At 37.5% G+C, this 25,248-nt stretch overlaps 1 protein-coding gene across 22 annotated transcripts in view; it reads right to left on the minus strand.

Moving 5' to 3' along the window:
• ADGRL2 (adhesion G protein-coupled receptor L2) overlaps positions 1-25,248 on the minus strand; it is a 476,523-nt gene that overhangs the window by 146,468 nt on the left and 304,807 nt on the right. For all 22 annotated transcript variants that reach the window (XM_054036673.1, XM_054036671.1, XM_054036669.1 and 19 more), the window contains one exon: positions 15,286-15,458. In XM_054036673.1, coding sequence (XP_053892648.1) covers positions 15,286-15,358 — 73 coding nt within the window. In that variant the 5' untranslated portion in view covers positions 15,359-15,458. The remainder of the gene's footprint in view (positions 1-15,285; positions 15,459-25,248) is intronic.

Genomic DNA, 25,248 nt, shown 5'->3' on the forward strand with positions numbered 1-25,248 from the left:
CAATAAAACAAACAAAATATTAAGATAAAGAATGGGATAAACATTTTGAAAATGTAAATACTATAAACATTATTATATAAACTGATGGTTACCCAAACTTGGAAAACTGTGTTCCATCCTGGTCACACTATCTAAAAGTTTATAGCAGAAACCTAAGGGGTCCAGAGATGGACAATGAAAAGCATTAGCCTTCAGGAAATGCCCATGTGAAGTCAGAAGGAAAAGATTGGGACAGTTTGGTTTAGAGAGGAGAAGAGAGTAAAAGGACGGAAGAGAGGTATATAAAATGATTGTAGAGAGAAGGTAAATAGCATACTCCTACTTCCTTTCTCTTATTACACAAGAACAAGGAGACACTGAATGAAATTGAAAGGCAACATGTAAAACTGATTACAGTAAATACATTTTTTACACACGGCACAAACTGTGGAACTCAGTGCCATAATATCGAGTCCAAGAATTTAGCAGGAAATAAAAAAGGATTAGACATTTAGTTGAATAAGACCACCACTCAGTTATAGTCATGTCATATGGAATATAACTGTATATATAGTGTTATATTTTAAAGCAGAACTATAAACCCTCATGTTTAAACATGTAAACCAATTACTAACTGATAAGATTAGGAAGGAACTTCCACTATTGGCAGGTCACCTTTTTTTATACCTTAGCATCTAACTCTGGCCACTGCTGAAGACAAAATTCGGGATTACAGGGACTACTGATACAATCTGGTATAATTTTGGTTCCTATTGGAATTACATTGTGGAGCCCTAAAAGGTTTGTCTGTAAACTCAGGCCCAAAGATCTGTTTAAAGGACCAGCTTGTTAATTCGGATAAATTGAGAAGGCCTGATTCTCTTCCGATGCTAGTACATTAGAAGCAACTCCACTGAAATCTATGGAATTGCATTGTTGTGAACCTGAGGTGAGTGAGACGTGAACATGAAGTGTGCTTGTTTCAAAGGATTTTTTTGAGCAGAGGACTAGAAATGCTACAAGTTTCTTCATTATCGTTCCATAGTGAGGCAGGGCAGGTAAGCAGAGTTCCCACAGCACCTATGGAGTGGGCAGAAAGTTTGGGGGGGCGGGAGGAGAGTAGGGGAGTCCACACATCTCTAGTCCATACATCACTAGAAGCCACAGCCATTTAAATGGCTCTCTCTCTCCCTGGCATCCTCTGGCTCTGCTGCTAGGGGCTTCCCCACTGGCCACTTCCCTGTAATTCCCTTCAAGAAGGTTTTCTGAGCATAAATTAATGGGACCTAAATTCATGACAACAATCACTTGGTTTGCAGTCCCAAAGGGTGACTGGGTAATGATGCTATGGAGAGGCACTCAGAAGCCTATTCCATTTGCACCAGAAAACCAAGATTCCTGAGGAACTCCTCAGGAGGTACTTCTGCAGAGTCAGAAAAAGAATATGGATGACATCACAGAGAAAATACTTCTCTATTTCCACCTCCCCCCTTCTTCTCCCCTCATCCAAGAATATCCCTAAACGTTGTCCCCTCCTCCCACAAAGAGGGATCAAATTGGCCTCTAAAATATCTTCTTCACATTTAGAAATGATGGAATCAATAAAGATATGATAAAATAGCTACAATAAAATAGAACTAAGTGTTTAAATAGTCACATTAAGCAAGACCATTAGAGTAAACTTAGTTCTCCACACTAAAGTTCTCATGTATGGATTCCAGACCCCTAGCAGAGGACCAAGTTGAGAGTGGAATACTACAAATTTTAATAAAGGTACCAGTTTGACAAGATTTGAACTTATTAACAATGCAATACATAGGCAAATACTTTATCCAATAGAATACATGCAGTCTTTGCCTACTACCTTATACAAATGCTGAAGGTGAACTGCAAATGATTTTTTGAAGCTGGCGCTTGTTCCCTTGTTTGGTTGTGTGGGCTTTTTCCCCCCTTTGCTCCTGATGTATGAAAAATTTATTTTTATTTTTCCTATTTACTTGTTACCTTAGAAAGATCAACTCTGTTCTTCTCTGGTGTTGGAAGAGTGCTTGAGGACCTATATTTTACCACATTGCTGAAAGGATGGAGGTAATGAATCTTTCACAAAGACATCCTTTCTAAAACATCTGAGAAGTTATCTAAGTATTAACAAACAGCATATAAAAACCCAAAGTTTTATGAAGTCTAACTAAAAATCCCTTCTCCCTGAATTACTCTGCCTCTACTCTTGACTCTTATGAACATAAGAACATAAATTATGAAGTTATCTTTTCTCTAGTTCACCAACTCATCAGTCTTGCAGTCTAGACAGGCTCTGAATACCTAAGGTAAAAACCAAGGAGAACCTTTCTCTGCTGAAGAACCAAACTAATGTTCAGGATTTCTTTATACATCATTAATGAAAACAGGGCAAAAAACTATTTCCTCTTCACCCTCCCCTCTTTTGCAGGTCACCTTTAAATTGCTGTAGGCAAGATTGGATATGATTCCCTATATGTGTTATAATCTGAGTATTACAAGGAAAACTTACTTAGGTCTGCATTATGGAATTTTTACTAGCTCTGGTTAAGTGATGGTGCTTAGTTTCCCCAAGAGCAGAACAGGGACTGGATTGTAACACATTCACAAATTTGATCCCTGGTTTTCCTCCTTTGGAAATAATCTGAGCCAGCCCTTCATTTAGTAAAAAATATTCCTCCTGTATGTGCTACTGGAGTCAAGGCTCCCTCACATACCTCTCCACCCACTTGCACAAGCGCGAGAGCAGCAGTCTTGCAGAGACTGATCAACCTACCATGCTAAGTCATGTGATGAGGGTAGCCCATGCCCCCATCTTTCCTGTACAGGCATATAAGGGAAGCCACAGCTTTTAATAGAAGGAATATACCAGCTATAGAGTTCCAAAAAGACGTGTTCTCCAACGTCCACAAACACCTGCAGGTATGAGCAAAAGTTTATAAAAATTAAACTTTGTAACATTTCATTAAGATTCACTTATTTTAGGGTGGCCCTGTACAAAGACTTCCATTCTCTCTATGCCTTCCCAGTGGTAGAAACCATTATTCTATCCTACAAAGATTTTAGAAAATGAAAAAAATGGCATGAGGGAGGCATTGCACATCTCCACGAGTTCCAGAGAGCTCTCCTAGTTCACTAATAGGGGCCACATACACCACAAATGCTATACTATCAGCTGAGAACTAACAACAGCTGAGAAATATGTCAGACGTATGGGCAAAAACACCCATTTTTGTCAGCCACTTCTGGAAACCACTGTGTTTCTCGTGGCATTTAAACTTATTTATTAATTTCCCTTACTTAAAGGTTTTACCTAGTTTAAGAACTTCATTTTAAAATGTGTTTTAATACAGTCTTTTTTTTAAAATGCATTGAAAAAGCACATTGATGCGCTATGAAATCAGAGCTGCACTCTGACCGCAGCAGAATTAAACCATTTTTGTGCTTAATGCCTAAGACAACATTCACACATAATAACAAAGTGGCTTCTATGAAGCCAGTATACATATGCTCTAAGTGTGTACTCTAGGGGCATGGTCAAAGCTGGCAGACCTGAATTAGACCTATGTTTTGGTTTGCAGACATAGATGTTGTGCTGTTCCTCCACTCTGCTTTTCTGAGTCAGCAGGGTAAGAACCCTTGTAACTTTCACTACCCTGGCTGTTCAGAATTACTGAGCCAGAAGGCAGAGGAGGGCAGACAACATGATAGTTATGCAGGGGGAACAAAACACAAACAGCAAGTTTAGTTTTCTCACTTTAGAAGCAGGGACTTAAACCATGATGCAGACTTCATTTTGGAGGCATGTGTGACAGAATGTATCCCTGTGCTGTACACCCTATTGCAGGGATTGGCAACCTTTGGTGCACGGCCTGCCAGCTTAAGCACCCTGGCAGGCCAGGCCGGTTTGTTTACCTGCCGCATATGCAAGTTCGGCCGATCGCGGATTCCACTGGTCACTGTTCACCACTACAGGACAATGGGGGCTGTGGGAAGCAGCGCGGGCGGAGGGATGTGCTGGCTGACGCTTCCCGCAGCCCCCATTGGCCTGGAGCAGTGAACAGTGGGAGCCGCGATCAGACGAACCTGCAGATGCAGCAGGTAAACAAACCGGCCCGGCCCGCCAGGGTGCTTACCCTGGTGGGCCGCGGGACAAAGGTTGCCGATCCCTGCCCTATGGTAATAATCTTTGTATTAAGTATGCATTGCGGAGTATCATTTGAAAACTTGTAATTTGCTGGTCATTACTATCCTGGTAAAATGTGTGTGGCAACACTGCATGTGAAGTTTAAGAGATTTCCCAGTATGATGTTATTAACATGTGTTCCAAACCACAGCCCTACCCAAGCAGAAGTTGGCAAACAGGTCTGTCCTAAACAAAAGAATGTGGGCTCAGCTTAATTTGCATTTAAGCAGGAAAGCATCATCAATAGGGAAGGGAAGCAAAGGAAGCTCAAACAGGTGAGGAAAAGCAGCAGGGAACATTCTTGCATATAGACTTTTTGTACTCAGCTGGAAATGTTTTTCAAGAGGGGAACTATAAAAAGGAGGGACAAATACCCCACGAAACCCACACACACACACACCCATCACATTAATGACACCTGAAGTAATAAAGGAAGCATTCATCAGATTCTGGGAGAAGGGGTTCTGACCTAAGAAGTTTGGTCAGTAAGACTGCTGAAAGAATGTGGTGAGAAGACTTTGCTTTGAATGAAACATAGCTTGTTAAATTAGGCACCAATTGCATTTTATCTTTATTTTTCTTGTAACCATTTCTGACTTTTATGCCTCATCACTTGTACTCACTTAAAATCTCTCTCTTTATAATTAAAAACCTTGTTCTATTGCTTTAATCCAGTGTGATTAAATTGAAGTGTCAGGGGAGTGTCTGTCCATTTGGGGTGACAAGTTGTGTGCATATTATTTCTACTAAAGTAACTGACTTGATATAAACTTGTATTGTCCAGGAGAGGGCTGGCAGTACAGGACATACATTTCGGGGGGGAGGGAATCTAAGACAGAGTGTGTTGGGGGTCACCATGCAGTATAACTTAGGCTGGTAAAAGCCACGGTGTGGCTGGCTGGCTATAACACACACACACACCCCTACCTACCTACCTGCGAGTAACTTAATGCTTGAGGCTGTCTGTGAGCGGTCCAGGCTGGAGGCTACAGCAGTAAAGCATTATAAAGGGCACTCCAGGTTAGAGGGCAGGGGTTACACAGCTACTCATTAGTCTGGATTGTATCCTGGTACGTCACAGCATGTTATTTTTTTCAAGTATCTGGAGGACATTTAGGAATACTGACTTTATAAGATGTTTAAACTTTGAGGCATGCCACCTTTACAGTGTCTCTATCAGAAGTATATCTATTCTGGGTACTTTTTATTACAGTATGTACTAAAACTCTTTGTTGAGGAAGTAGTTATTCCACATGTGCAGCCGTGTCAACTTCTTACAATTTAAAAGCTCAGATGAGTAATGTTATAAAATACTCAACATAAGCTTCTGGGGGGAAAAACACTGCCCTTACAAAGACTTAATCTAAGGGTTCATGGAAATATGAATATATTCCTTAATTATAGCCACTCACCTTTTTTTAGTAGTCGCTATAATCAGTTGGTTGCAATCAGGTTTACTCTGGCACTAAGCCTGTAATCTTTTGAAATAAAAATACTTTATCGGGTTATAAACATATTATACTATACATCTTCTCTATTGATGCAAATCTTGTGATGGTGTGGAGAGGGAATGAACTGTACTAGCACAATTTTTTCATGGTGCAACCGGAAACAATCCGTTGGGCCTTATCAGACAAGGTTTCAATTTTCTATCGTTCCATTTTAACCTGCCTAATCAGTTGAACAAAAGTCCTTTATGTGAAATGATTCCTTCAGTTGCCTTAGCTACAAATCCCTGCAGTATACTATAATTGAAATCTACTCACGTAAGTTAAGAATAATTAGGACCCCAAATTAAGCTAAACACAAAGTTAATTCAAATAGTCAGCTGCTGTCATTTACATGGTTACAGAGTTTTATTGTTCCTTAACATCTCTGAATGCTCTTAAATGCATTTTGTTCTTTCTTCACCATTTAATATTTTACTCCAAGTGGAAGTGGGATCAAGAGCCTAAATTTGGCCAGAACCTGCCACTTCAGTACAACCTGATCAAGTCTTTTCTCACTAAATGTTTTCCCCACTACTGTCACTGTACATTTGCTATCAGCTATCAGCCAATTAACAATACTGCTGAGGAATGGAATGATAGCTCTCAGATACACTTTCATGGTAAATAAGGCTAGTATAATTGATTCTGCTATGAATGTCATCAATGCAACAAAAGAAAGGGTTTTTGAAAGCTAATATTCAGAGCACGTCTCTTTGTCTAAACTCTAAAAGCAAAGGATTAAACAAGTTTCTTGTCTTAAATAAACGGCGATATGAAAATGTTGTTCAAAAACATATCATGCAAAAGCTAGATAATAATGCATGTTACAGATTAAATATGTCTCATACTGTAAGCGCAACTGTTGCCAGAATATGTTACAACTCCATTGATTTAATCAAGTGAAACTCAAAGCTAATTAATATATTAATGTAGTTAGTCAATAAATACATTTGGCAACTCAATCTATTTCTTGAATAATCTTCCTCTATGGGCACTCTGCTTTTAGTAAAACATTATTTCTATAAAATCTTTTAAGGCAGTTTATTATATGCAGGTATTCAAGGTTTTCATACCCTGTATTTACACTGCACATACTTCAGGTAGTTTGAGTGCTGGAACATTTACAGTTCCGTGTAAGAAGTTTTCTTCTTTTTTTAAATAGTACATTGCAAAACAATCTATAAACATATAGAGAAAATTCAAAGTTGATGGTTATTGAGTAGCACTTGAAACAACACTGTATAACATGTTGTATTAATAACATTTTCTTTTAGCTGGTAATCTATAAAATGATATATTGTGATTCCATCCATACTAATGAGTAATAATCCACATCACGAACCACTAGTTTGCCTTCTAGTACTTTCCAGGCTTCATTCTTCATGCACACCAACTTCATCTGTTGCAAATTAAACAATATAAAAGTGTAAGCGCCAAACTGTTCTTTTTTGTTTACTAAGAGCAAATTTATCTTGAAACCACTGAAATACCTAATCAATTCTAAATGGCCACAAAACCATATTTTTCCAAACAGAATTGCAATGCTGAAGATACATTTTATAATCTGTACATTATTAAAATTCATTTTACAAGCAACACCCTTTCACAACAGAAACTTGTTTGAAGAAGTAGACAAAAATATCAGAGGCAACCTATCAGCCTTGAGCTAGAGAAAAGAACTGGGACAGCTCAATGGGGAGAATATGGGAGATAATAATGTGAAACATTAGGGAAGGAAGGTCAGGTTGCATGCCACGTAGTCAGACAGGATCAGTGGATAAAAGGCCAATTAGACAGAGATGTTTACAATCAAGAGGTGATATGAAACAGGACAAAAATCTTCCAGCTACAATTTAAAGAGAAAATATTTCTCACTTCTTTTCCCACCTAAAAATACAACGCATTTGCAGAATCTGCTGAGAATGACAGCTTTAAATGAACTTACTGAAATCAAGTTTAATAGGAAAAACCTCTCAAAACGGCGTCATGGACTACTTATAGTCTCTGCTAGTATAGATCATCAATTACACTGGTCTAACTCCTAATTTATGTGGCTGGGGGGAAAAGTTAGCTCTCGTTAGCCTAGCACTATAAACAGGAATTGAAGTTATGTGAACTCTCTGGGTTTCTCGCATGTATGAGTTGCTTAGGCAACCAATACAGAAGTTTAGTTTGCTTTCCAACCCCTCTCCCACTCACACATTTCTGGGGAGGGGGAAAGATTTTTTTTGGGGGAGGGGGGAGGGCAAACATCACTAATGCACAGCACTGAAATACCAGTGAATTACCTTATTAGTATAAGGTAAGAAAAGAAAAAGGATGAAAAATTCCAAACCACCTGAACTGATTTAGTGTCATTGGAAATGAACACATTTTCCCTCACTCCCCTTAAAAGGACTGTCTTAATGTCACTTGGACATGGATGAATTGTCTCCATTTATTGAAAGAGACATCCACCAACTGAGCAAACATTTATACAGCTCTATTTCTTTACACTTCAAAAGAAAGCTAGAAGATAGAGATAACGGAAACACAAAAAGCTTTAGCACAATTGGGTTTTGAAAGTTTGTGGACTAGTTAGTTCAAATTTCTTTTTGGTAGACAGAAAATTTGAGACATCTTGAATCATGGGGCTTTGTTTAGTTCCTATATGTCAGCAAGGATTGCTCTGTTTCAGTTTGTCATAATATTTCCATGGATTTAAGATGATACAAAATTTACTGGTGTGCTAAATGTGGGGAAATTTTACATTGTTAAGAACAAGGATGGCAAATCAGGAGAAAATCCAATATTTTTAGGTATAACTTTCAAAACATCAATCCAGTCATACCTGTACATTACAATAAATCTGTCAAACTTGATAAGATTTATCAGTGAATAAACTAATGCTACAGAAGATAGCATATAAAACTGAAAATGGCTCTAGCTTTAATGATGTGAATTTTTATTAATTTTAGAGTGAGTTAGAAACAAAACTTTGCAAGATGATTTTACAAAAATAAATGCATTGCTAGAGATACAGTAGAATTTAGAGCAACGTATATTGCTTATTAAGGATCTTTCCCTTTATATAATTACCCCATAGAAAGAACTGAAGATATCATATTTATGTTAAAAAGTAAATATTGTGTTACTATATCACACTTCAAAAACACCAAAGTCAACTTTTAAGTGCCTCTGTTGTCTGGGAAACTTGTCATATCGGCATAAGCAATTGAATACCAGCATACAGAAAGGTCATATAGACCATCAAGCACACTTACAAAGAGAACATGCACAGACATAAAGCAAAGTCCCTTTTTATTCTGAATGGATTGCTTTCTTGTTCCTTGTGGAACACATCCTGGAACTAAATCACAAATACAGAACTGGACATGAAAATTAGTGTTTTATGTGAATCTTACATTCAACAATATATTTGTATTACTGCTATGTAAGTATGTTTATTGGCACAAAGTCAGTAAGATAGGTTTTAACCGAACTACTAGTATAAATATTCCGTTCAATATATGGATGTGATCCTACAAAGATTGGTGCATGCAACTTTACTCATATGAGTACTCCATAGACTTCACCTGAACTATTTGTGGGTGTAAAATTAAATGCATGATTGCAGGATTAGGGTTTTGCATGCTAAATTTAGATTTATTATACTTTATGAGAACCTTCATTATTGTCTGATTCTGATGTGGACAAATATGACAGTAGCAAGAAGAGAACTTTCAGTGATGGTATATACACTAATTCAGATGTTTTATGCTTCCCCATCCTATGGGTTACGAACCTCTCCATTTTGTACTATGTTCCACAAGTATAATACAAACACAACTAAGGAGGACTGAAGTGTGTACTGATAAAGCTAAATAAAATGCCCTGTTCCTCAGATGCAATGGTATACTTCCATTTTAGTACAAAACAGGAATGCAATCATTAAAATAAATGTATACAGTGATTTGGTTTTAAAACCATTAAAGGTAGTAAAAATTAAAATGATATATTACATTCTCTGTGCTCCATAACATAGCACTGAGAGTCCCAATAAATTTTATATAGGAGATGTGTGGCCAATCCACATGTACCTTGTAGAAAAGGCACCCTATAGTCTTTAACTAATCTAAAACATATCCAAATATGGGGGGCGGAGGGAGAAGAAAGACTCAGTCAACTGACAGTAGGCTAAGCCAAGGTAGCTGAGTCAATTCAGTCTCATCCTAGTGGTTGGTCATGTAGCTATTCCCATTGAGACTGAACAAGGTTATCACAATGAAAAGTGGTAAATTGAAGCAATAGTTTAGAAGACTCTGGAAAGGTAACATCTGCCCTTAGCAGGAGTAAATTGTATTTGTACATTTTTTGACAAATTTTCAAAGTCCTTCTCTCCTTGTGAGGAGAGCCTCTTTTACAAGAGGAATTCAAAGTTTTAGCAAATGACAGCAGGAACACAGCTCTTTAAAAGAGTAGCTAATACCTAGCATACAGTAATTTAGATTTCCATTTTTTTTTTGTTAAAATTATAACAAATTTGAGAATGTGTATGAATTAAAATAAATAATTTAGTGGCTAAAATTAAGATTTCTTAGTAAGTCCTCTAAACAAGTATTAGTGCAATATTTAAAATGGCACTTCACAAACTGAGACTGTCAAGGCTATCAGATTTCTCTATTCCCATGTCATTTCTCCTACATTTTTGAAATAGCTATTTTCTTTCACAAAACATGAACCTCAAGTCCCACCATAGAGGGAATGAATGAAAGGACATGCACTGCCCACATGCTAAAGAATCTGATGCTTTTTTATTTGGTTGGTTGGTTGGTTTTTTTTGCCAGCTAGTCTGATTGCCTCCTTAATCTAAAACTGCACTTGAAAAGTTTACTTGGCATTTTTCTTTAAAAAGAAATTTGATTTCACTATTTAGATCAATTTACTTTTTAAAAGCTGTGTTGGCCCTATGTCTGTTTCAGGAAACAAAATAGAAACATCACTAAATAAACACCATGAAAGTATTTCTTCATTTGTTCACAACAAATATTGAAAGCAGAACTCAATACATCTGTTTTGGTTTTTATAGGCACCCTACCATTCCTTTTTACATAAATCTTTGCCTTTAAATAATCTGCATTCATTATTTAACAAAAACATTTTTACTAATGGAATCATAAAATACACTATGTTGGATGACTTATCCTGAAATCTATCCCCATTTTTCCAAGAGCTGCTGTTATTTATCACTAGTGCCAAACAGTGCTAACATTCAAATATCTGACTTTTACTTACTAAGACTCCATTATGCAGTATGGATTCAGTAAAACCTATCAGAATTGAGCACACAAGGGACTGACAAAAATTGGTTGCTTAACAGAAGTGGCGCAAAATTGTACTCGTTATGTTTGTGGATATTTCATTAAACCAAGAAGTTGCCTAATAAATGTAGTGTTTCACACAGAGTTACTGTGATTTAATTCTCCAAGCTAGAGAAATTCAATTTACATTCCTACTTACTGACACATGATGCTACAGCAAGCACTACCCTGGAAGAAATGGACAAAACAAAAATTAAACCAGTTAACAAAAAGTTGATTTCTCTATTAGTGAAGCTCTCCTATCAATTCAAGATATGCTGTGAACAAGGGTTTGTGTGTTTTAACTACTACGGGCCCAATCCCGCTAACACTTACACATACACATATGTGAATTTATTCATGTGTACAACTGTTTGCAGAATTAGGCCCTGGGGGGGTCTCAATTGGGCAAGGATGTTGAACATCTTTTGAAATGTGCTCAGAGCCTTCAATTCCCATTGCCTTCAGAGGATTCAGAGGGGGCTAAGAATGCTACATGCATTCTCCATGTTTCAGGAACTAGGTGTGTATAGTACCTAGTATTTAAATGTATCTCTTAAAATAAATGTAATAATTTCAGGTGCACATTTAGAAGCACTTTCAATTTTTGTAAATAAAATTTTGTGAACAAAATATATTGTCTACTCCACTGGAGTATATAATGTCTAAAAATCTGGGTTTTATGCTTTTCATTTTAATGTAAACAAAAATGACTATTTATAGACAAAGAGGGGCTGAACCTAATTAATAATAGCTATTACTTTAGGAAACAGAGTTTTTTAAAAATCAAATACACAAGGATGGAAAAAAAAAAAACTTTTAAAATCCTCCTATACATGAGACATCAAACCCACTGACACTTTTTTGGAATTTCTTCCCTAATTACTTTGACATAAAATGAATCAAAAAGTTAAATCAAATCTTGATCGTAACATTAAAATAAAATGTAAAGTAAATATTTAAGCTAATTAACTTTAGCTCTTCTTCCCTCATGTTTCCTTCTTTTGCTTGGTTCTCTTTATTTGGTGTCACATTAGCATCTACTTACTGCTGTTAGGCAATGATGCCCTGTTAGACTTCTCTAAAGTAAACTGAGATGACACAGATCAATGTACCAGAAGTATGTACTAACTCTCTGCAGTTTTCCTTCTAGCTGCCAGTATATGTCCTTTCCAGGTTCTCTTTACCTGTAGGAAGGAACTGCTTCAAAAGCAAACCCCTTGGCCTGTTGCCTCAAAAAGAAAAGAAAAGAAAAGAAACTTCTCTTAACTGCAGATATGATTCTTGACTTGATAGATACTGCACTTAATACTGCAGTCTCTCGTGAAACAGTCTCTGTCTGCTAACAACCTATTGGATTAAGCCACTGTGACAGCAACGAGGAGTTTGTCTTGATTGGAAAATTTTTCATTAAGTGGACTAATGAACCATTGGTCCACACCTGGAATCTTTTTTCACTGTACAGAAACATTCACTCTTAACAGCATGAAATTTAGTTAGTTTTTTTTTTCCAGCTGCAACAACCTGCTTACGTATATAAGATTTCCATAACAAAAATTAAGTAGCTAGATTCCAAGTCAGAGAATTAAAGATATTCCTATTTTCAAGGGTTCTCAAACTGGGGGGAGGGACCCCTCAGGGCGTCGGAAGGTTATTACATGGGGGGGTCATGAGCTGTCAGCCTCCACCCCAAACCCCGCTTTGCCTCCAGCATTTATAATGGTGTTAAATATATTAAAAAATGTTTTTAATTTATAAGGGGTGGGGGCGTCACACTCAGAGGCTTGCTATGTGAAAGGGGTCCCCAGTACAAAAGTTTGAGAACCACTGTCTTAGATACTGGTTTTTAGCATTTGTTTGTGGTTATACTTCCAGGGATGAAGCATCGTTAGTAGAGCATGTTACACTTGGCATATTTTATGACTGAAACAAAAGGCAACACAATCTCGTCAGAAAGTCTAGCAATGCTGTATTCACTTTGCTTCTGGTGGCTTAAATCAACTCAATATTAATATTCACTTTCAAAATACAGTGCCAAAATATTTCATTTATTCTTAGAATTTATAATTGTGTGTGATTCTGTTAGCTGCTCCCAATTTCCTTCCATTTATTTTAGCAGAGAAAGTAAGTCTTGTGTAGACTTTAAAGGAATTGAATTCAGCATTGAAGCATCAAAAGATTGCTACTGCCTCCTAGAAGCCAGAATAGGGATAGAACAACATGGATCTGAAATGTTACAAATGAAAATGAAAATTACCTTTCTGCAAATTTGGCATGCAGAAGCTTTCAGTTTATTTTTCCTACCCAAACACAGTAGTAAATTGCTTGTTAGATATATCTAAGTTAATCAGAAAAAAATTATAACTATGTGTGCTATAGCATTTTCCCCTTCCTGCTTCCAGATCTTCTTCAACTGCTACATATTGCTGAACTCCAATACTGAGATATTTTGATAAATATTTTAAAATTCTGAGTTGAGAGATTTTTAAATAACTACACACACACAAACTTAAGATTTTATAACTGTCATTGAGCACCTTTAATTGGAAAAGCCATGAAGTGAAAACACTATTTCCCAGTACTATCTTTTAAATACAATTTTAGACTAGTTCATTCATTCTTGCAAGATGAATGCATTTTTGCATCAAACACAGTAATTACCAAAGCCAACTAGCTGTAAAATTTAGATATCTAAGCTCCTAGTGGCTTCCCATCTGCAGAAACTTGTTTTTCATATGACAATAAGGTTTCATCCAAGACTAAAAACATGAAGGACACCAAGAACACACAAATGTATAGTCTCTAAAAATCGTAAGTTACTATCCAAAGAATCATACAATCCAAAAGATGAATGTGTTGGTCTTCAGCACTATACTCACAACTCAGGGCGGGGAGAAGATGGGGGAAGAGAGAAATCTTGAAAGCTGTTTAGGCAAACCTAGACCTTTCAAAGGCAATAACCCTCAGGAAGGTACTCCTTGAAGTGTACTCCTTGAAGTCTACATAGGAGTTATTACTATATTTCAGCCAAATAGGTTTATTAATTCAAGCCCAAGAACTGAGTAAGTTGAGAGAGTCTTAGACTAGAACAAATGTTTAAATAAATATATATTGAATGTGAGAGCTTTTATAAGATATTTAAGCCTTTAAACTTTGCTAGGTTTTGTTTGACAGTAGTGCTTGTTTAGTTTTACTGCACTCTGTTTTCTGAATTACTCAGAGGGGTTTGACCTATGAATCCAAAGAATTCATACATGGTGAGATACATCCCTACTTTTTTTATTTTTAAAGTGGTATCAGATGTAACTGAGGAACTGCAAATTAAATCATTACACTCTTAAAAGTAGTATATTATCTATCAGTCATGGGGTTATCTAACGATGGGGATGAATGCTATTAAAGGAAAACGGCCAACTTGAAACCTAGTTAATTTTTAAAAAGTTACAAATATTTTTAGATATTACACTTAGCCCAAAATTCCCTTGCCAATATTTGTGATTAAAAAAATTAAAATCATATTTTCCTATTCTTTTAAAATGTTTCTCGCTTCACTCTAATTGTCTAAAAAAGCCACAAAAACACCAAGGAGACTGACTATATTATCGAAACAGTGAACTGATTTTACACAAAGAAAAAAAAAGTTTTTCCTCACTAATCTCTTCTATTTAAGAGCAATCTTAGGTGCTATATGTACCAGAGGTGAACAATTTACAGAGAGCAGTTAGGTTTTTAAACTGGCAGCGCTCCTGTATGCACTTTCAGTTTCATTTGCCCAATTCTCAGACGTATAGCACTGATTTTAATGAAATATTTGCAGTTTTATTTCCAGCAAGCCAATCAGTGTAAGTAAAATAGGTGCTCTGACTACTGCTTTTGGTTCCATTAGAACGTATTTTAAACAACTATGCACTGTTTATATAACTTGCAATTTACTTGTGCTCAAGGACAGTATAGTGAGAGGACTGAATAGAAGGAATCTAAAAATAAACCACCTACCAGTTCTATCATCACTCCAGTTGTCTGAATACTGTTATTTAGTGTCACTGTATCAAACAATGTACATTTATTTTTAATGTTTGTTTTGTTTTAATATCAATCATTTCGACTAACAGCTAAGCTCTAGAACAGGACAGGTAGTAATTAGTTGTTTCTAGTTAGGCAGATGCATCCTAAAACTCCTGAGTAATCTAAAAGCAAAATAATATTTTAAAATTATACAAGAGCATGTGGTCTCTCATCTGGAGCATAACTAAAAGACAGAATATAATCTTACCTTCTGTATTCTGTAGGAAGCCAGTTATGAGAAGTAACCAAAAAAATTGCATTCTGCAACCAGAAGACACCATTATTGATCCCTTTAAGTATTTTCTTTGTATTCCTTAATGAACCCAGTTATAAATGCCCAGCATCATTGAAGCCGGTGGTCTGTGTCATTGATCTTCATATCTGGGGATGGAAAACAAACAAACAAAAAAAGATTCCATTGTTAGTCATATACTAACAAATTTTACAAAAATGATTCACATATCGGCTATCAAATTTTAGCTGACATGAAGACAGAAAGTCAAAAATATAACATGAAGTACAGCTGTACTGTGGCTGGGGAGCGGGCAGGCGTGCTGGATTTATGATCAAGGTCAGTGATCAACCAGGATGAAGAAGTTGAAAATGTGATTGTAGCTAATGTGCTCCTACTAAGAGATACAGTGAAGATAAGAACATGGATTTGCAGATGAGTGGGGTTTAAACACAAAAAAACCCAACAGACACATTATTCTACACAACACTGATACAAAACAGATCCAAGTACAGAAAGAGATACAAACCAATAATAAAACCTCAAAAGAGAAGCTCAGCAGGACCCCTGCACATCAGGGCTACCACAGGAGATCAGAACACCAGTTTTTCCTATTACACATATACCGCTACCTCGATATAATGCGACCTGATATAACATGAATTTGGATATAACGTGGTAAAGCAGTGCTCCAGGGGGGCAGGGCTGCACACTCCAGTGGATCAAAACAAGTTCAATATAACACGGTTTCACCTATAACACGGTAAGATTTTTGGACTCCCGAGGACAGCGTTATATCGAGGTAGAGGTGTAGTTCTGCCTCCTTAGACAAAAAGCTAAAACAGCAACATTGTCATCAAAATAACCATTTTGCTGAGAAAGCTCGTGCTTCTTTGACCAGTGAGTTTCAAAGAACTTCTAACCACAATGAAAAACCTTTCAAACAAGGGGGAAAAAACCACGTGTTGCAAGCACATTGTTAATATTGCCACTTCAAATCACATGTACATTAGCCCAGGTCAAAGATGGTATAGCACATGATCACATTGGGTTTAGCAAGTGACTGAACTCCTTAGTTCTACTTGAGAAACCAACTTCACCTGAACTTCTCCTGCATACCATGTAACACGAAAGACTTTAAAAAGGTATGTTTTACATTTGATTTTTTTTTTAATGATAGTGGAAAACAGTTATTGAACTGGAAAGTCTGACCAGCCATATGCACTCTTCAGTCAGTGCTTTCGTTCTTGCAACAACCATCAGAAAAAGAGGTTACTTCCTCTTTCATAGGTAGGTCTATGAGCTGGACCAGTCTCCAGCAGACAGCTGTTTGAGATATTAAAGATATCAATGTGAATGCACAGTTGAATTTCCAGTATGAGTGTGGGCTCTATGAGCTAGAGGAGTGTGCAACTCAGAACATGATAATAATGAACCTCTGAAAAATGCTGCACAGACATAGATCAAAGGAGACAAGTTCTGTACCACATTACCCCAGACCCTATAGGCAGACAGACCAAAATTTTCAAATTTGGGTGCCTGAGGTTACACGTAAAATAAGTAACCTGACTTTCCAAAGTTCCACAGATCATGTATCCTATTTTATCTTTCTTGCTTGTGCATAGCAAACTGAGGCTGGAAGCAGCAAAATCACTTAAGCCAATGAAAGGGCAACTACCCGCACACCCCAGTACTCTGGATAGTCCTTGGTAGTCCATTTCAACCCATTCACACCTTTTTTTTTTTTTTAAAGTCCCAGAGCTGTGAATGAATGACATTTTATAAAGTTGTTATAGAACAGCCTTGAGATCCTTAGGGATCAAAGCTGCTATACAAAATGCATCAACGATCATGATAGTGCCCTAGTGGAGATACACTGTAGAAGTTTCAGTTCAATGGCCATATGGGAGTCTATAAATTGGTGTACACTTAGGACTTGAAAAATCTATTCATCCAGTCACCAATGACAAGTGGGAAAGCTCTCCTGGGCAAGGATGCCCAAATCATTGATTTCTGGAGAATTTACACTTTCCTTTAAAAAGTTTCTAACCCTCATGGTCACAAACACATTGAGTCTGTAGACAGACAGCTGCAATGCCTCTGATGTTGCTCATTGCTTTGACAAGCAGCAGCAGGGTGAAATTAACAATCACTTCATTTGTTTCAGAGTTGCTATACACAGTCCTGTGGGCAGCAATGAATCCATCAGTGGAATACTGCTGCTGCTTGTCCACAAGACTCGCACACTTTCATTGGCTGTGAGTGCAGGAAGACATAATACCAATGCAGTCAGACAACAGTTTAATAATTTAGAGTAGCCAAGTATGCTGCTTCACAGTGGACGTGGCTTTAATGGCGATGCCACTTCACTGTTGGATTTTTTCCCACATACCTCTTACAGAATGCAAAGCTCTTACAGTCTCATATACAGGGAAATGAAAGAGAACTGGCATTCTAAGCTTTCAACAAAAGAGGCTCTTTTCCTGCAATTTGCAAATACAGCCAACAAGTGCTCTTCAAGCAAAGGGGCAGAGTGATGCATATAACACATGTATTTCCACAAAGAGCAGAACAAACACAGAGTCGCTCTTCCTGGCCCAAGCCTAAGTGTCTAGAGGTGAAGATCCATCACCATTTAATCTGAGATAGTCATATTTTATTTCTTAAATCTTTCATCCTGGGCTGAGAGGGCTTTGCATATTGAAAAATCTAAAATCTGCATATGACACTGCATGCAGCTGAAAGTAAGATTGCTAAGGAGTTCCTGCTCAGGAGAAAAGCAGGTATTGATACTAAGTTATCAAAAACTGGGAATTCTCCCACAGAAAAAGCCTAAGGAGAATTTAGATTAATTCTTCACCCGTCACACCCAAAGGGCTAAATCACTGAACTATTTCACAGACACTGCAGACTGCTCAGTATGATTTGAGCAAGTAATTAGAATAATTTGAGAGTGTGGATGAGGCACAATAATGGCTACATGTGAATTAAGTCAGCCTTTTGATTGCTCCCAGTCCATCCAGAGGATTTTGATTTCCTGAGATTTAGTTTTAAATGGGCTTTTTTATTTCCATAACTTAATGCTGTATGGACTGCTTAACTGTATGCATAAATTTTGAAAAGCTTTTTTTTCACCTCAAAGTGGATAGTGACAAGGCTGTGCTTTGTCATTCTTCACCTCAATGCCTTCTTGTTTGTGAGAAGAAAGGAAGGAAATAATCAGAGCACTATTAGAGACTGATGACCACTTTCTAGGAAATAGCTGCCCAGATAGGAAAACCAATGGCAGAGGGAAGGAGTAAAGGCCTCAAACCTTCTAAATGGACTTATTTTAGGTGTTTTAACACCTAGCAATAGTTTATAGAAGGGGCTTGAGAATGTTCCTGGGACACTACAAAAACAGCAACTACCACCCAGGTGAAGGAATAATGTAAACTGAAATGTTTGTGACAAACAGAAATAGTGGGTATACAACATTTATACTGTTCTAGTCTACTGGGAAATAAAACTTGACTCACTTTGTTGCACTGAAGGCAAAATATGTCTAAAGAAACTAATTAGCCTTCATCAGACTGTTTATCACTAAGATGTGCTTTCAAAAGGCCAGAAAAAAATTCAAATACAGTTTGAAAACTGACTTCAAGAGATTTTTGTTGTTGTTGTTTATTTTTTTAACCAAATTAATAACAACCCTCCATTAAGCAAATTGTTATGAAACCGTGAATAGTAACTAATTCAATTAAAATAAAAGGACATTACAATACTGAATCAACTATTCAGCAGCACAATAAAACAAATCCTGGAAAAAGTTACCCCAAAGACAAGCTGGAGCCAAAGGACACTTGTAGGGATAAACATTGCTGTCAGTCTCATCTTTCTGATCACGTAAATGCCAAAGATGTAGACACAATGGAATCTCACAACAACAACAAAATCCAAAAAACAAACAATCAGGACCAGGAAAAGCCATATTAAGTTACCTCTTTGCGAACAGAAAAGTAGATCATAGCAAGTGGTTATCCTGTGCAAATAACTTGTTTCCTCTCAGATCTTAATAGGCCTAAGCTATCGGTGATCCAGAGAGAATGTCTGAGAGTGGGAAAAAGAGATGCTCCCCAGAGCAAAGACTGCTTAAGAGTGCAACAAAAGCTGTCCAAAAAACTTCAGCTGTAATTTAAATCCCTGCCTCTGGGCCATATTGTAGTCTCTCACAGGAAAACCTGAACTGGAACTGAGAGGTTTACTTTGTATATTTCCTGTTGAAGAAGCGAAAAATCAGGAGAAGTCAGCATTCAGACTTGTGCAGCACTATGGAATGCACGGAACTCTGCTCCCAGCCCTACATATCCTAAAACAGAGGTAGTGAATTATTTTTTGTCGAGGTCCAAATTTCTTGGTCAAGGTCCAGACTGTGGAGAAAATAATAATAAAACAAACAAACAAAATGATGATGGTAATATGTAAATAAAAAGATTTTGGGGTCCATTCAAAAGTGTATGGCAGTCCAGATTTGGCCCAAGGTCTGCCTATTGACTGCCCCGTCCTAAAATCTCTGCCCTGCTCCCTGACCCCTCTGACTGCTGAAACCTCTAAGCTTAGCTGCACATCTCCTACAGAACATGTTCTACCATTAGCTTCCTTCTCTCCTCTCCCCCCTCCACACTGCTCAGGAGCACCCCAGAAACAGAAAATGCTGCTCCAAGTATCAGTTCCCCTTGAAATAGGTACTGTCTGGAGATAAGTGGCTCTCTGAAAGGAGCTTCTCCCTCTTAAACATATCCCCAAATTCTGCGGAACCCAAGCCCCAAGGGTTCTGAGAGGTCCAAAACAACATGCAAAGAGCTGTCTCTCTCCCCCTTTGAGCAACACGTTGTCCTATTCTATCAGGGGGGGAGGGATAGCTCAGTGGTTTGAGCATTGGCCTGCTAAACCCAGGGTTGTGAGCTCAATCCTTGAGGGGGCCACTTAGGGATCTGGGGCAAAATCAGTACTTGGTCCTGCTAATGAAGGCAGGGAGCTGGACTCAATGACCTTTCAGGGTCCCTTCCAGTTCTAGGAGATAGCATATCTCCATTTATTTATTTATTTAATTTATCAGGCCCTACCATTAATGAAAATGGAGAGGAGCTCTGAAGTTGTGTTTACGTAAGCCTGGTTGTTTCTTTTGCTGAAGAGCTTTCAAGATCCTACAATCCATCAATATTACTATTTTGAATTTATATATAGCCCTGTCATCTTAGGACCTCAAAATGCTTCTGCAAACTTCAATTAAGCCTCCACATACCTAAGGTAGATAAGCATACCCACTTTATCAATGGGTAAGCTGAGGCTCAGAGAAACAAGATGAATTACACAAGATCACACCCTGAGCCAGTGGCAGAGCAACAAGCAGAACTCTAGAGCAGTGGTTCTCAACCTTTCCAGACTACTGTACTCTTTTCAGGAGTCAGAGTTGTCTTGCGTACCCCAAGTTTCACCTCACTTAAAAACTCAGGCTTAGGCTTCAGCCCCGCATGGTGGGTCTCGGGCATCGTCTTTCTGCCCTAGGTCCCAGCTAGTCTAACGCTGGCCCTGGCAACCCCATTAAAATGAACTCACTCACAGTTTGAGAACCACTGATATAGCATATAGAACAGTAACAAGTCATTGTCTGCATGAAATTTTAATTTGTACTGACTTCACTAGAGCTTTTTATGTAACCTGTTGTAAAACGAGGCAAACCTCAAGATGAGTTGATATACCCCCAAAAGTACATGTATCCCTGGTTGAGAACCACTGCCCTCGAGACTCTTGTTATAAGCATTATCCTGCCCCCCATCTCACCATCACCACCTTTTGTAATCTTAGCTATTAAATTTTAAATAAGTAAATTTTAAAAATCCATAGATTTCATAGAGTTTAAGGCCAGAAGGGACCAGGAGATTGTCTAGTCTGATTTCTTGTATATCACAGGCTGTTAAATTTCACTCTGAAACTCCTACACAGAGTCCAATTAGTTTAGTTAGACTAAAGCATTTCAGTCCTCAGGAGACTAAAATACATCTAAGAAAGGATACGGAGGCAAGGATGGGGGAGGGATAGCTCAGTGGCTTGAGCATTGGCCTGCTAAAGCCAGGGTTGTGAGTTCAATCCACAAGGAAGCCATTTGGGGATCTGGGGCAAAAAAATAGTTGGGGATTGGTCCTGCTTTGAGCAGGGGGTTGGACTAGATGACCTCCTGAGGTCCATTCCAACCCTGATATTCTATGATGTGTGGAGACACATATACAGACTACTTGATCTCCTCAGAAAACCTGTGTCCATGAGGTTTCCCAGGTTTTAAAAAAATGACCATTAATGATCCTATAATACTGCCATGTAAAAAGTCAAATAATGCACCACTACTACTAAAACCTTCTTTCAAGCTCCACTAGTGAAATATTGGAATGTGCCTTAGCATTGTTTATTGTCCAACAGCCCCTGTTTTATACTTTGCTTGCAACGTAAGAGACAGTTGAAGTCTTTCAGCAAGTAACATATTTACATTTATTAGATGCACTAAATATTCAAGACATGCCTAACCCGTCAGCAAGGTTATTTAAAGTGGGGGGGGACTTAACTTGCTTTAATAGCTTTACATTAATGCTACACAACTGAGAAGCCATATCAAATCTCTTAAATTGCAAGACCTTGTAAAAAAAACTAGACACACAAGCAATACACAACTCTGTTTAGCTAGCATAATTTTAACGACTATGGTAAGTGGTCAGTCTGCAATCCACTTCCAATTAAACAGGTTGTTTATTGCAGAAGAAATGGATACACTAAACCAGCTCTATCTAAAATTGGTCAACAAAGACTGATATTCCATTAAAAATATTGCAACCCTAAAGACCTAACCCTGGAGTCTTATCTTTGGTTCTGTACGCAACAATCCCCATTAATTAACACCTTGCACATTGGGTTTCTAACACAAAACATTTCTGTCTGAGCAGTACAGAAGGAATGCAGTATCAGGGAAGGGAATAGCACAGTAAGAACAGGACGTGACCAAGGTCACCCAGCCTTACAATAAAAAAAGTCATTTCTATGCACTCAGCTGCCTTGTACTCTGAAGTGATACATCAATGCTTTAGCAAAGCCTGAAACAGTATGGGATAAATATACATGCACCCTGAATCTAAACTGAAGCAGAGATCACAAAAATCAGTCCCTCTGTTAATCAGAGCAGTGGAAGTTTACTCACAAAGGAGGATCTACCTGTATGAGAGGCAACACTAAATAAATTATTTAATAGTATGACAACAATTTATCCCATCAAAATGCAGCAACTCAATGGTCTGCCTCAATAATTCACAAGGAAAATAAATGGGATTCAATTAAAAAGGGCAAAGATGTTCATTTCTCTTTATAATTCCAATTTGGCTCAGTTCCATTCTTGTGTTTTCACCAGGTATTGTGTATATATATTCTACATGGAGTGCCTTTCCTGACAGGCTCGTTCAGCCCCTTCTTGTTAACACAGGATACAGCATGGACACTCTGGGGAGTTTTCATTCAATAAGCCAGGAAAGTAAATCCTTGCTAGTGCTAATCAGAAAGGCTTTTTTTGGCTCCAGGCACTCTATTTTTGCCAAGTTTTAATCTTTCTCTTTTGCCTCCACTAGATCCTCAGAATCATGAGGGTCACCCGTTACTCATTAAATTATTCCTCCATTTCATTTCAATTGACACTGCATCACTGACTGAGACTACTTGAACTCAAACAGTTAAACTGAAGTCGTTTCATATTTTTGGCCTCGGTGTATCACTGACTCTTGCTGGTGCCCTAATGATAAATCCCCAGTACATGAAAACTGGGGGAGGGGAAGAGATTCTGTAAGTCAATTACAACTGTTATCGGCTGTAATATCTTAGTGTCATGCTGAGCATGTTAAATATGCTGATCGCTTTGGACACCAGAGGCACAGTCTGAGGCTGTTTGCCGTTCTCTTCATAAATAGTCCTAGGCTGTTGAAAATGCAAAACAAATAGCTCTCATTTTCTTATAGGATAGATTTTTATGAACATCAAAAATAAACAAGGGAATAATGAATAGCTATAAAAACACTCATAGAACCATACGACAAACCAAAAGAAACAATCTTACAGCTAAAGAAAATTCAAAGGCTTTTCAAATTTCTCACAGATGAGAAATCCACAAAATAATCCTTTATTTTAAAAAAGATGTATCTTTCCTTTTAGATGAGAAACCACCGGTCTAATATCATACACACACTGTAGTCTTGTAAGACAGTAAAATATTCGTTGACAGTCTTGACAGGGCTTTGCAAAGACCCATTTTCCTGAAAGATGTTATGTCACTTGATTTAATTCCTTTTTTCAACTAGTATTTTTCACAGCAGAGAATTTGTTTGAAGTGGAGGTAGACAAACAAAATGGAACTGTGATCAGACATGCCTATACCTCTGAAATGGATGTCACATGATGCTTTGTGTAGCTGACTGCAAGGATTTTAACATACTTGATACGCTTTATGACCTTTCCTCACTTGGCATAAGAGCAGAGAAAAGTTAGTATGTCAAAGAGAAGAGAGGTTCAGACATGCCTTTTACAGCTGACACACTGAAATAAATAATGTCATCAGTGTAGGACACATCTACCTGGGAAAACACAAGCAAGTCCAGGAACATAGTTACAACCCAATAGAAGCTTAAAGAGTAGACAAGAACTCATCACCTTTTAAACACAGTCCATAACTGGGCTAAATAAAGCCTTGAGGTCCTGACACTACAAATTGCAAGTGTGTTGTAATCGGGTAAGGGGACAACCATTCTGCAACCTGATCCTACACTGTAAGCATGAACAGATCTTTACAGATCTAGGTTTGGTAACACTGCTCATGCTGGAAACACACTGTTTTTTACACACTCTTTTTTATAGGAAAATAACCTACTAAATATATGGGAGTATCAGGATAGCCTCCATTTCAGCAGCTTTCTGAAGGATACAGTTACGTCTTAATTTGGCACTTTTCCATACATTATGCTGAAAATAAATTTCTATACAATGTATATATGATACTGTTCACAGTTTTGAGGATAGGTCTTTGGGGATGAAAAAAAAATCACCTTTGGTATTTTCTTAAAATCAGACCAAATCAGGTACAAACATAAGTGGAAAAAATTAGCTGTTTTTAAAAAAAACTAGCAGAAATATATTATTATAAAAATACACATACTGCACTGGATGTAATTAGTGGCATAGCTTGATGGTTACAAAAAGAATATGGTTCGAACATTAACATCTGTGAGATCATGGCCTAATCACTGTGCAGTGAAATATGAAACAAAATCAATGGTGGCACATAAGATGTAATGCCGATTATTTTTGGCTCACTGCACTGAATCCTGGATTCATAAATCATTGTTACTAGCCATTCAGTGAATCGATATTCAGATTCCCTCTTGGTCTATCCATATGACCACTACATGAAATAATAATGACCCAAGATCTGTCATATATTAGGTCACCAATATTACCAACAGGGATTTCTTGGGAACAGTGTGGTAATCTAGGATAAAATATATCTGATGAGCTTACAAATAAATATGAAAAAGCTGTAACTATATGTAAAGAGAAAGACTTATGTGAGGGAGAGACCCCTGTTTTTAAATACCTGATCTTTCATTATAACTTCAGATATTAATATTTAACATAGCACTGTAATAATCCTCTTTATTAAAGACTATTTTTATAAACGAACTTCACCATATACTTTCTTATTTCAAATATACCCCTCCCTTTTTTTTGTTTTGTTTTAAAAGAATCATTAATATTACTTTGATCAGAAATCCTTGTTTCCTTACCAGAGTTCCAATAGCCAAATGCTTCAAAGGACCACAGAATAGTCCCATTAAAAACCAACAACAAAATAAAATAAACTTCTCGAGTGCTTTC

The sequence above is a fragment of the Malaclemys terrapin genome, chromosome 8, assembly GCF_027887155.1.
Source record: "Malaclemys terrapin pileata isolate rMalTer1 chromosome 8, rMalTer1.hap1, whole genome shotgun sequence".
Taxonomy (NCBI): Eukaryota; Metazoa; Chordata; order Testudines; family Emydidae; genus Malaclemys; species Malaclemys terrapin.